Source organism: Heliangelus exortis, chromosome 6 (genome assembly GCF_036169615.1).
Source record: "Heliangelus exortis chromosome 6, bHelExo1.hap1, whole genome shotgun sequence".
Taxonomy (NCBI): Eukaryota; Metazoa; Chordata; class Aves; order Apodiformes; family Trochilidae; genus Heliangelus; species Heliangelus exortis.
Window position 1 is genome coordinate 26,387,035 of NC_092427.1, and position 12,897 is coordinate 26,399,931.

A 12,897-nucleotide genomic window follows, 5' to 3' on the forward strand; every position below is an offset into this window, starting at 1 on the left:
TGCCAAATGTGTTACTTGTTTATGCTTGACTTGTCTGAAGACATGAACCTTGAAAAGGACTCTTTTTCTTTTTTTTCTCAGCATAATTACCCACTCTTTCTGCCTTTCAACTTCAAGTGATAAATGGAGCATACATGCATGGTTTTTTACGGGTTGGGACAGAATCACCCAGAAGGCACAACCAAGGAGCAAGAGTCAGTGAATGTGACTCCACAGTGTACGTTACCAGACTGCCCTTACCAGACTGCCCTTCCCAGCACTGGCAGGTGAGGCAATAAGCTGGGTCCCTACCCAACTGGAACTGAGAGTGATGTTCCTATTGAAAGGAGGTTCTACACCTACTACACAATATTGAGTATTTGTGTTCTAGCATTTTTTGGAATTTGTTCTTTTTCCATTATCTATGTTATTGAGCTAAACTACAGTAGCCACACTCATTCAGCCAGGCAAGAGGAGTCAGAAAGGGAAAACATCTCTTCAGCCAGATTGTTTTTCTCATGCTACCACAAGCACCTCTGTAAACCTTTTGTGGTTACTCAGGAAGGAAGCAAGTACTTGCTTACACTGCTACTCTGAAGAAGACCAACAGTGTGAGTCAGATCTCCTCCAAATCACAAGACTAACAACAAAATATGTAACACTTGGTTGTTCATTTGTTTATTGATTTCTGAACTTCTTCCTCCCATGCCCACTGTCTCTTAGGATCATTACACCAAGGACTGATCACAACAAGCTCCTGTAAGAAAACTAATCTGAAATATATGGACACATGAGAATCCCATGCCTTACAACATTCTGAGTAAACAAGCATCTTTCTGTCTGACTCCATCCTCTCTATGACTGCAAGCTCTTTTTTTGGCAGAGGCCTCTACACCTCCTTTGCACCACAGCACCCAGTACAAAAAAGAACTGGAAGACTTTAGGATACATGTAAATTGCAATAAAGGCTGACACAGAATATCAAGGTAAGAGAAGTGGAGAACACCACTTACAATAACTGCTTGAGAGGACTCTTCATTCAGACAAATACTATAGGGATTGTAAGTATTCATACTCAGATGAAAAGTTGTGGAATTAAAAGCTCATATAGTTTAGCTCTAACATTGACTTGAACATACTGGCTGTTCTGCTGCTAACAGAGTAGGTCTGTCACTCTCATGTACTTCTCATTCTTCATCTTTTCACTCCTCCCTCAAAACAAAACCCATACTACCTTGATTTGGATCTCACAGTTTCACAATGACTCTGAAAATCATTACAGCACTTAAAGAAGGATAAAGATGCAGGCACACCTTTCCAAGCTTGGTTTTCCATTCCTGAAAGGAATGGTTGTGGTTGGTAGTGGAAAGGAAGTGGTTGCTTTAGGGGAATGTTTTACAGCTGTGACAGGAAGGGAAGGTTCTGTCTTCAGGTGCTGACAGTTCAACCATGCTGTGCTAATGGGCACTATTCACTTTTTTCCCCATTAATAATCTTCTACTGGGAAAAATGTGACAATTTGCTTGTATTTTAAAACTAAAATACACCTATATATGGTTAATCCTTTGTTGTTACAAAATGAGGGTAAAACTTAAAAAAGAATATTTCTTTAGCATCTGTAGGTTGCAAAATTACGTCCTTTTCTGCAAGAAGTTTAAATCATGTACCAAGAGAACTTTTGCCTCTATGTCTTATCAATGTCACTATTGTTGCAGACAGCTCTGCTTATCTTTGGAGCTGTTCTTAGAAACACCACAATGAAAATTCTCATTGGACTCCTCAAATGAACCATATTTTTTCTTCCAAAGTCATGAAAGGGCATCAAGAACCAGCAATCCTTCAACTAGATCAAGTACACACTGAAGAGAAATGAAGTTATTTTGACATGTACACTGGTAAATACACAGCAACCTGGACCTAGGATTTTGTTTATGTCTCCATAATGCTACTTATTCCTATACAATAATAGATCAAATGAGAATCACTAATCACATCTGCAGGTTTCATATCAGGACCACTCTAGCTAGCTCTGTATTGCTCAGATTGGAGTTCAATTGTATGAGTAGATACAGCAGAAGAAAATGTTTTCAGCAGAAACTGCCATTAGAGTCTCCAGAATTCAGCGTACACACTGGAATCATGAGTCACAGATATTTCACAGACCATCAGGCAGGTGAACTGGATAATAGAAGATGGAATGGTGCAACCTTTCCTTTGAGGCATCAGTACACAAACTGGTATTTGGAAGAAAGCCTACAGCTTTGTATCATCTCCATGTGGCTGGACCTGGAGACAGTAATGTACCAAAACCTTTCCTGTTGGTTTTGCAACAAATTTCTTCTATGCAAAGCCTACATATTTAACCCAATAGACCTGCTAACAATTTCACTTATATTAAAGAGCTCTGATGACATATAACAATCTCCACATTTTTCATGATGAAGTTCATATGAAAAATGCATTTTTCACAGATTGCTACTCATCTCACACTCCTGTCTTTGTTATCTCTCCTGCCATATGCTGTCAACATGTGACTCATTGCCAGGGTCTATATGAACAGTCTCTGCACTAGCCAAATTCTTACAGGCTGGCTGTGATGATGATTGAACCTTCAGTACTTCCATTTAGAGCAACACCTAGAGCAAAATGAAGACTCTGAACACATCTCTAAGCAAACTACTGTCATATATGTGAAACTGGTGCTAGTACCAGAATGGACCCTAAACCCTTCGTACAGTAAGGACTGTATGAAGACATTATTTAGAAATATGCAATAACTCTGAAAACAGAAAATAAAAGGGAATTTTTTTTAATGGTATGCTAGCATTATATAACAGAACTGACTCTGGCTCACAGCCCAGAAGAGCATAGGAATGAATGCACACATATCACTGGGAAGTTACATAAACCATCCACACAGAAAATTAGTTTTGTTACAACACAGTTTTCAAGTGAATGTTGGAGAGGTTGCCACTTCCAAACAAGCACTTTGTCATTGCATCTATAATCTTGCTAGAATGCTGTCTGCTTTCCTGTTCTCTCTCTCTTTTCATGCTTTCTTGTTGGCTCACAATTTCATGAGCTTGTGAAATCTTTCCCTAAACATTCTGCTAAAGCTCTTCAAATTCTACATTTGACAATCTACTGAGTATGTTAAAAGATGAGCTTTCTTCACAGTCATGTGGGAAAAGCAAATTAAAATATAGGGAAATCGGAAGTAAAATGATTGTGTTTATTGCTAGTGCATGAATATGATTACTAATGGAATCTTGTGTGGGGTCTTCAAGGCTGCACCTAGTGAATTATAATGCCATCTTTACAAACAGGTATACTTCCAAATGCCCAGAGATATATCTAAGTGCTTGAAAATTGAAATAATTGAAAATTCATTTGCCTGGCAATGTTGGAAATTTCAGTATTTTGAGGATTAACATGTAGATTATATCATTCTCTGTCAACTGAGAGATCTATTACTTTATTACATGCATTTAGAGTTGATTAAATAGGAAACTGTGTTTTCAAAATCACTCTGACTACTTAAATGCATAAAGATCTGCATAGCACCTAAGTCTTACTGAAAATGCAGGAAAGAAATGGAATCTACATTTTATCACATCAAATTAACCAAGGAAGAAGATGGATGCAAAGGTGACTTGTAGAGGAGTATTTTGGCACATCCTATAGGAGCTTTGCTACACAAGGTGCCTTCAAATAAATCACTTCCAATAAACTCCCAGTCTACAGGATTTGGAATCATTACATGAAAAACAAGAAGGGGACGTTTCAGCCTGGAAGCATCACAAACTCGACCCTTGTGTTTTTCAAATATTGATGCACTAGGGGGAGCTCCTACAACTCTGTATCACAATAGAAACCCAAAGGCAGCATAGGGAACATAATAGAAACAGTGAGAGAGATTTGGGAAAAAAATATATATTCTTCACCCAATAGCAAGAATGACTGTTTGAATTTGTACGACTGAATCTGCTTATAACATCTGTGTTCAGAATGGTTTCCTCAGTACAAAGGAGATGAGGAAGCACTTTCTTCCTTTCAGGATATATGTTTTCAATGAAGATGACACAAATTAATGCACCTTTCAAACAGTCATAGAGATTAAACTGTACAAAAAGAAAGTTAGCATGGCCTTTCAGGTGAGATCTTTTTTTACGTAAGTGTGTCACAGGAAAAATATATGTGAGCAGGTAATCAAAGTCTGTACCACGATAAACATGATGAGTTGAAGTCTGCACCAATAACAAACACAGATAAGAGGACTTCATTAACACTGCTCATCAGCCTACATTCTTTAAATTCTCTCCTTTCAGCACTTAATTTTTCACCCTTCCTTTCAAGCAGGATTTTTTTTCTCTGTAGTTTCTTGAGGCTGTGGAGGTTCTTTTAGCAAACTGCAATATGGAAATTCCATAATGGAAAACAATATAAAACTTCAGCTTGGATCATCAGCAGGGTTAGGAATTTTTAACTATCAACTAATTGAATATTTATTACTAATCACAGAATTCTACTCTTTCTGTGGACCATTCCTGTGCTCTCTTAAGTAGAGCACCCAGAGTTTGCAAAGCAGTTTAAGACATTTGCTGGTAGCAGAAAAAAAACCATTCAGCTCCACAGTCCACAGGAGAGTGGGGATTCATGTTTGCAATGGGTCTGTCCTCTCTTCTAACCCACATTCATCCTGTCTCTACAAGTAATTTCTGCAATGTCCTTTCTCTAAAACTATCATACATATCATGTCTCCAGAGCAGAATGGGCTACTTCTTTACTTATTTCCTACTTTGATACCAGTAGAGGGTGTAAAAGCACATGGGAGACAACTGATTTATCAGATAGTGTCTGGCTTCATAATAATCAAAATGTTGCTCTAGCAGCCACAATGAGTGATTGCAAGAAACCCCCACTGCTAAGCATTGCCACAGGAATGCCCAGGGAGGCTCAGGACCAATGACCAAGAGTGTGGGAATTCCGCCCAGGCAATGCACACAGCCTCTGTGCACAGACTTGCAGGTAAAACTGCAATGAGTCTCTAGTGAGCTGGTTTCAACTGAGATATTTAAAGGCTTAGCAATACAATTTGTTTTGCAGAGGGCTGCAAATGGCACTGCTTACAGCCAGAACAAACCCCAGATGTCGAGCTCCTAGCCCAAAGGACAGGATTGCTCAAGAAGCACTGGACAAAGCTATTTAAGAGGTGCTATGTATTTTCCCTCAGCCTCAGTATCAGAGAGATTTGATCCATTTCAGTTTAAAAATCAGCCAGAAGCATACTCTCAGCATGGCAAATTCAGAGTAAACAGTGAAAAAGTGGTCAAATTGTTAGAACAGGATCTCATAGTGGGGGGCACCACGCAACCCTGCTGCCTGCTCTGCTGGTAATACATGGAAACAGAACCACTACCTATTTTGTCTGCAGGCTGGAACCTGACCTCCCCTGTGTTCTAAGTACTCTTCTGTATCTTTTCCAAAAATGTATTTGAAATTATTATTGATTTTGTCATTTTGGCTTCGGGGTTATACTCATCTCACAGATTCAGCTATATCCAACTATACCCCTTGAGTATTTTGATAAGTAGAGTTAGAAAGACCAGCATAAAGGTATCAGACTGATGAGTTAAAAAGACAGAAGCTGTGTTACTTTCCCTTCTGTAAGACAGCTTTAAATTGACTTTATTTCCATGCGACAAAGCAGAATTCTCTTAATATTTTATGCTTGACTTGACTGCTAACTTGCATTAAATGATGTGCAATAATGTAACCCTAAATGCAAATAAATTAATGTTTGGTAAAAGAAAATTTCTTTGCTGCCTTCTCCAAATAGATTTATTTTTTTTATAGACTTAAATTGAACTAGAAAAACCAACCATCCCCATATGGTGAGACAATTTCAAGGCATGTCTTAAAAGGAAAATCTTGTATTACTCATCAAAATCTAATAGATGTGACAGGAGAAAAAAATTAAGCTATGAAGATGAAACTCAAATAATAAGCAAACACAGAAAATCATCTGTTACAGTGCTTGCAAAAGACTAAGCACAGACTAAAAGAGAAAAACATCTATTTTGTAATTCAAGAGTGGAATATATTAAATTTCATTTGAAGTGAATTATTTATAGTTATAAACTTCCTAGGAAAATTAACACACACCTCTCTCCATGTGAAATAAATGCAACATTATGATCAGTACTAAGATTTTACCTCTTTCTGCCTGCAAATGTTACATTTTCTTACCATATGAAAGATTTTGAGTAACCTTCTCTGAATCTGAGGAAGTTCCTCACTCAGACTTTTTCTGGACATTACAGAGAAGCCTGCAGGCCTCTCCCAGCCATACTTCCTGCCAGTCCCACAGGCATCATCCAAGCAGTCTAATGATACGAAAGGAGTCCTGGATGTCCTGAAAATACTTCCCTTTCCCTGGATAAATGCCCTTCCCTGTTGCAGAAGCCTTTTTGGCAGTCATATATCATCCTAAAATAAGCAAAATATATAAAATCTACACAGAGCTGCTTTCTGATTCCCTGTTATTTTGTATTGTGAATAGCTGGCAACACTTCTGGAAATCTGTCACTGAAATCCCAGTATCTCTCTGATCATTCAAAACTGACCATGGGGCATACAGACTGACATGTGATGCAAGCACTATAATTGCTGTACAGTTTAAAATTCTGGGAATGAAGCTTGCATGCAGTAAACAAAATACTCCAGTATTTATCTCTGCTGCACTTACCTTTCACTTAACATAATTAAAGAGAACCGTGGCCATATGGCAGAAACACAGAATTAGGACTCAAGAGCCACTTCTACGCTGTGTAGGTTCTTCTGCCACATTTGTCATGGACTTTTGAGCTCCTCCATGATGAAACAAGGTGACAAGCATCTGTCATATTTACTCCCTCATCTTCTCTCCACAGAAATGTGTACAGTGTGGGAGTGAGAAGCGTGGCTGTTTTATGTATGTGTTTTGAAAAGGAAGTTAATATGGTTTGCAAAGGACTTTGTCTCTGGAAGAGGATAATACCAAGTTTAGCTGAGCAGCACTGCCCATTACTGGAGGGATACCACCTTCTGGGAAAAATGAATATTTTTACTATGTTACCTCTCTCTCTTATCTCTATCTGCCTCAGAAAATACAACAGTATAGTTCAGTTTGGATTCTACACCTGGTAAGGATGACCCCTGTTCTTGCTTAACTGCAAGCATAGAGTTGAAATGCCAACAACTCAGAGAAGCACTGAGCATTAAACCATTACCTGTAAAATGCTTACAGAATGAAAGGTGCTATGTAAGACTTACTATTCAGTGCATGGAAAAATGTTTTTTCTCATACAGGATAACACTCTGTTAAGAAGTAGTATAGCATCAGTAAGACTCTAGAAAGGAACTGCATACTGTTGTATTTATACATTCAGTAATAGCTAATTGTGACAATTAAGAAAGGTCAGTGCCCTTGAGGAAGCAGGACAGACAGAAGAGGTGGAAGTAGTTATTGTCACATTAAGGAAACAGGCTAAAATATTGTTTTTATCTGCTGTCAAGAAATGTATTTTTGTGTAACAAAAATACCTTTAACCTTTCAAAGGCATCACACAATTCAGCTCCTGCATCTACAAAGAAGGCATTGATGCACAAGTTTATTACTGTAACTTTTCTACTCCTGCCATAAAAAAAAATCTAGAAGTTATTAATCTTTATAGTGATGCCTGATACTATTTCTGCCCACTATTATAATAACTATAAACTCACCATAGAAATATTCATGGGTTCTTTCATGTGGGTCTCATCTGGTGAGACTAAAGGCACAGAACTCTTTTACAAAGGGGAAGGGGTATATAAAGCTGCATTCTGAACCAGGAGAAAACTCACCCTGAGCAAAGGGCCAGAACAATGCCTATGCACTGGTTAAGATTCTGTTAAGCCTTAAAATAGGATTTAATAATGAATCCTATGATCCATCAGCTATGCACTTGGTCTTGTCACAGTGCTTCTTTTCTCCCTTACCCTTGGTATCTCTCTGAGAAAGATAGGACCTACAGTGGTTACAAACTTTGGCAGCAGTAAACTTTCTAATGATGCTGATCCTGAACCAGTCACTTTCTCTAGTTATATGGCAATGTTTATAGCATCCTTACAATGTGTGTACTGTACTCACATACATAAACCACATGCTTTGTATTTGGATCTAGTTCTTTTCAATTTACTGCTGTATTTTGTAATTTTTCATTACCAAATCCTCCACCCCCATTAAAAAAAAAAAAAAAAAAAAGTGTGATTTACCTTATTACAATTCTTAGAAACTTGGCAAAGAGCATTGCTTGACATGCTGTCCTTATCTGGCATTCCTAAAAAAAGGAATACAGACAATTAATAGATACTCTACATTCTTTAAGTAACAGTGGAGATATAAATACCATCAATAGTTTGCTAAACAGTACCATCTCACAACTTAATATTTTAAATGTTCATTTAACATCATCTGTGTTTTAGCACCTGGGAGTCAAGTGCAACACTGACTTTGCACTAAGTAGCATTGCTATGGTATGCTATGCTATTGTTTCACAAAGAGAACATACTGAATATGTAACATAGGAGACAAAATTTGTAGATGCAGTTGCTAGCCATCAGATATTGCCATAGTTCTCACTTAAATAATTCCCTGGTAACTAAATAAAAGTACCTTGATTTACAGAAATGGTGAGTTCCAAAGGCTGCCCTTGGCTTCATGTCTACAGCGCTATCCCACAGCCTGACAGATTTCCATGAGGCAGAGACATATTCAGACTTTCTTAGCTGTGTAACTAAGGTCAGACAGCAATGTTTTCACTGCAGGCTGTCTGCCCAACCACTAACCTGAGTTCTTAGGCAAGCTGTGTAGCCCATTCCAACTAAAAATACAAGGTAGTTTGTTATATTTATTTTACTAGCAGAACTCCTGGCTGTGTTCCATGGAATTTATGTAACACCTATAACCAGTTAAATGTTACATGGCATCATGATCAGACATTGGAATGGGCTGCCCAGTGAAGTGGTGGACTCTCCATCCCTGGAGACATTTAAAAAGAGACTGGATGTGGCACTCAGTGCCATGGTCTGGTAACTGCAGCGGTAGTGGATCAAGGGTTGGACTTGATGATCTCTGAGGTCCCTTCCAACCCAGCCAATTCTATGATTCTATGATTCTATGATACAGTATGCTTCAGTCAACAGACCTGGTTCATAATGCAGATTGTGTACAGCCTTGTTTACACTGGTATAGAGTTGGGAATACAGTTAGTCAAGTTCCAAACTATTTCCAACTATATGCACTATAAATACCGTTGTAATACTGAATTGAATTTAACATTTAAATTCCAACACCCAAAACCCAAGGACTTTCATCCTCCACTTCCTTCTCCTTTCTCTTTTTTCTAACATCTGATGTCTGTTTTCTCATACTTACTGTCATTGTTGGAGCCAGTTTCCATAACACCATAAGGAGGGGTGAGAAGTCCAGACATATACTGTCGATACTTCTGAAAGACAGTAATGGCACATTCAGTCAGGTAAAGATCTATAAAGCCATTCAGTGGATAATGTGATATTTACATTTGTGTGTCTGCTACCCTGTGCTTCACATGAACACAAGCAATCTTAAGCAATAAGACATGTCTTCACTCTTAATGCTACAAAGCCTGCTTTCTTGACTGCAGAACACTGCCTTTCTTTTATCAAAGTTGTTCTAAAACAGTTCCATCCTTCATCTTCCCCAAAGCATGACTTTGAGGGTTCTAATAAATCAATACTGTATGTGGTTGTGTGATTCCTCATAAAGGCTGTTTTAAAGATTATTTGTAATTACATTACTCAGCTGAACTCCAGCTAGAAAGCAACTTTACTGTAGGGATGGAAACAAGGCTTTAACTAAGGATTTGTGAGACTCATGTACCACTACAATTCTGGTGTAATTTTTGAAACCTAGAGAATTTAGTGTGAAAACTCTAGACATTTATTCCAAGACACTAATTTTGTTGTTTTCAGAAGCTACAAGGTTATGAAACACACAAACCCAGCACTTCATGTTATGTATACACACAAACAAAATCTGCATTATCAAATGAAACTTCGTAACTGTAAAAAAAATGTCCCTTGTACCACTGTAACCTACATAATCATAACAAACATCAGCAACTGGTATTTTTCTTTAGTGAATGCTGGTCATACCATCAGTAAGGTTCAAAGCTCTGTCTAGAGCTTAAGAAAATAACAAAAGCTTAAAAAAATAACACCAAAGGAAGAAAAATGTCCTTTTATCAAATACAAATCATTCAATGAATTGTTGAGACATTTTTGCTTTCAATCATACTATATTACTGTCATGCTTAAGGGTAAAGAATAATATAGCCCTTTGGAATTGTCGGAAAATAAACTTGTGCAACTGGGATGCTGATCTTCAGAGTAAATGAAATGTGTCATGCAGTCCTTAGGGTGTGGAGTGAGCTGAACTTGAAAAACCAACCAGCTGAAATTCATGTAGCTTTCAACTAAGCACACTTGCTAATTGAGACAGAAAACTTCCCTCGCAGTACAATTTTATATAAAAGTTTTATTCTTTTCTCTATGGAGCTGTTTGGATGTATTCATTTTTAAAATCCCATCTGCTAAATTTTAACAGATGCCTGAATTATCATTTTCACAACTCTTTCATAGAAATGGATACGGAAATATAATAAATTATAACACTAAAGACTGAGTGTCTTGCATTCTAAATAATAACAAAAGCTATGAAGATTACATTAATCTTAATAATCCAATCCTATTTTTAGACAAGCTAGTACATCCTAAAGCTTAGTGACATATTATTTAAATCTCACCCATAATCCATCTGAAAACTCATAGGAGCAAAATTATGTTATAACCTTAGTCAGTCAAACAAAATAATTGCTACTTCATTTGAGGATAAAACTCTCCTATTTTCTTTCCCAAGCCCTTCGTTTTCTCATACTCTGCATCCAGTCCTATACCTGGAATTCAGTGAGACAAAGAATTTCAGAAACAATTATTTTCCCAGTTCAACTAGTAAACAACACATAAAATGAGGGAAATACTCATTTTGGTATGCCAAATGAAAAAAAAGAAAGCATGTCACAAGGGGTTGAAAAAACATTTTATTAAAATGCTACATAAAAGTCTTGGTTTACATTCTAGTGCATTTGGTCTTGAAACGTGAATTAAAATGGAAAATGTTTCATTTGGGATATGATAAAATCAAATATTATAGGGTTTTTTCTTTTGCTCTTCCTCACAATTCAGATAATATTCATTTCTTTGTTCTCTTTTTACCAAAGTAGTGTTTTCCCAGAAAGACATTACCAGTCCATATTTAAAACACCTTGATAAGGAACTTGAATTGTAGGAAGACAGGAATTTTCCTTTATTTCCTATACCACATTCACAGTCATCACACACTGCACGGCAGTTTCCACTCCGATTAATTCTCAAGTACCTGTCCTGATTATTCTGCTTATGGAACAAAGCATAGAACACATCAATTTCCAAAAGATCAGGGGGTGTAGCTTGACAAAAATACCTACCAGAAGAATAAGCCAGAATTTCATATAACACTTTAAAGGAGGCACCTAACTCCATTCAGCCCCACTTCATATTCAGGATGCCAAAGCCCACCAGGAACAAAAAGCACAGGCTGCCAAGGACTTCAGCTCTGTCCTTTTCCACAGGAAGGCTCCACTTTGCCATGGGATGAGTCTGCTTGTGGGTCTGATCCAACAAACCCAGTGATCAGCATTGCCTGTGAAGAAGTTCAGCAGAGGCACTAATTCAAGGCATGTCCTGAGGAAGCTCAGTTGTTCAGACTCCTCCAGGGAACCCCTGCATGAATGAAACAACCCTTTGTATCTGGGTATCTGGAGGGAAGGCTGATGGGGCTGCCTACACATAGTCCCCCAGGAAGATACCTCAGTGGGGTGCAAGTACACATAGTGTAATTTACACCTGAAGTTTTGTCATCTCATCAGCCAAATTAAATGTCAAGGAACACTTATTTGTCAAGAGGTCAGGGGAACACTGTTTGCTAGGAAACCTAAGTACGCAAAGAAAGATTTAAGTAACTGCATAAAGATTCACACTATCATCAGATGAAGTAATGAAGTTCCAGGCATGAGATCTCTCAAAGGTGAGATAATGAGGAAAACACAGTCCTGACTGTGAGACCTATCTTGTTACCATAATGTCTGGAAATGAAAAGAAAAATCAGTAAGCTGCATTGTACTGGCAGGTGGCATTTAAAATCATCCTGAAGATTAACTGACTAAATATTTACAAAGGGCTTTTGAAAATGTATTCCCCTGGCGGTATGAACTCTGGAAAGGCTTTCCTTATGAAAGACAACAACTATCAAATCATCATAAGCTTGTTTCTCACCAGAGGTCTTCAAGTTCTGCAAATCCAACATGACAGCAGGTTTTAAAACTATACTCAGTGACCTATTCACTCTGCCTTCAGATTTCGACCAATTTATAAACGCTATCATGCAACAGCTTAAAGATCAGACACTTTCTGCATCTAATCTGACAGCACGAGTAGTATTCCAGTTACTGAGTGCCTCACATCCATGCAGTGGTGAAAATTAACACGACCCTTTCAGCCACTTCTGTAGCCTAAAGCACAGAAGTGCTGACAAAGAACAGTTGGGGATGGCAGAAGAGGAAGAAAGAGAATTACACGCTTGCCTTGCTGGGAGGTTCTGTGGGTGAATTTTCATACCAACAGTGTTTCAGGCCACTCATTGTCAGGCTTCTCAGTGTGTTCCTTCATGTGCATTTGCTTCGACTTTATTTGCAGCGAGCTGCAGTCAAGTCTCAGAGGTTTTCATGACTACAATAAATTTTATTCTACTTGGTGAAC

At 37.9% G+C, this 12,897-nt stretch overlaps 1 protein-coding gene across 10 annotated transcripts in view; it reads right to left on the minus strand.

Annotated features, from left to right (window-relative positions):
* Window positions 1–12,897, minus strand: part of RAPGEF4 (Rap guanine nucleotide exchange factor 4) — a 178,018-nt gene that overhangs the window by 71,062 nt on the left and 94,059 nt on the right. For all 10 annotated transcript variants that reach the window (XM_071747346.1, XM_071747342.1, XM_071747339.1 and 7 more), the window contains 2 exons: window positions 9,437–9,509; window positions 8,275–8,339 (listed from right to left, as the gene is read on the minus strand). In XM_071747346.1, the coding sequence (XP_071603447.1) occupies window positions 8,275–8,339; window positions 9,437–9,494 (123 nt within the window). In that variant the 5' untranslated portion in view covers window positions 9,495–9,509. The remainder of the gene's footprint in view (window positions 1–8,274; window positions 8,340–9,436; window positions 9,510–12,897) is intronic.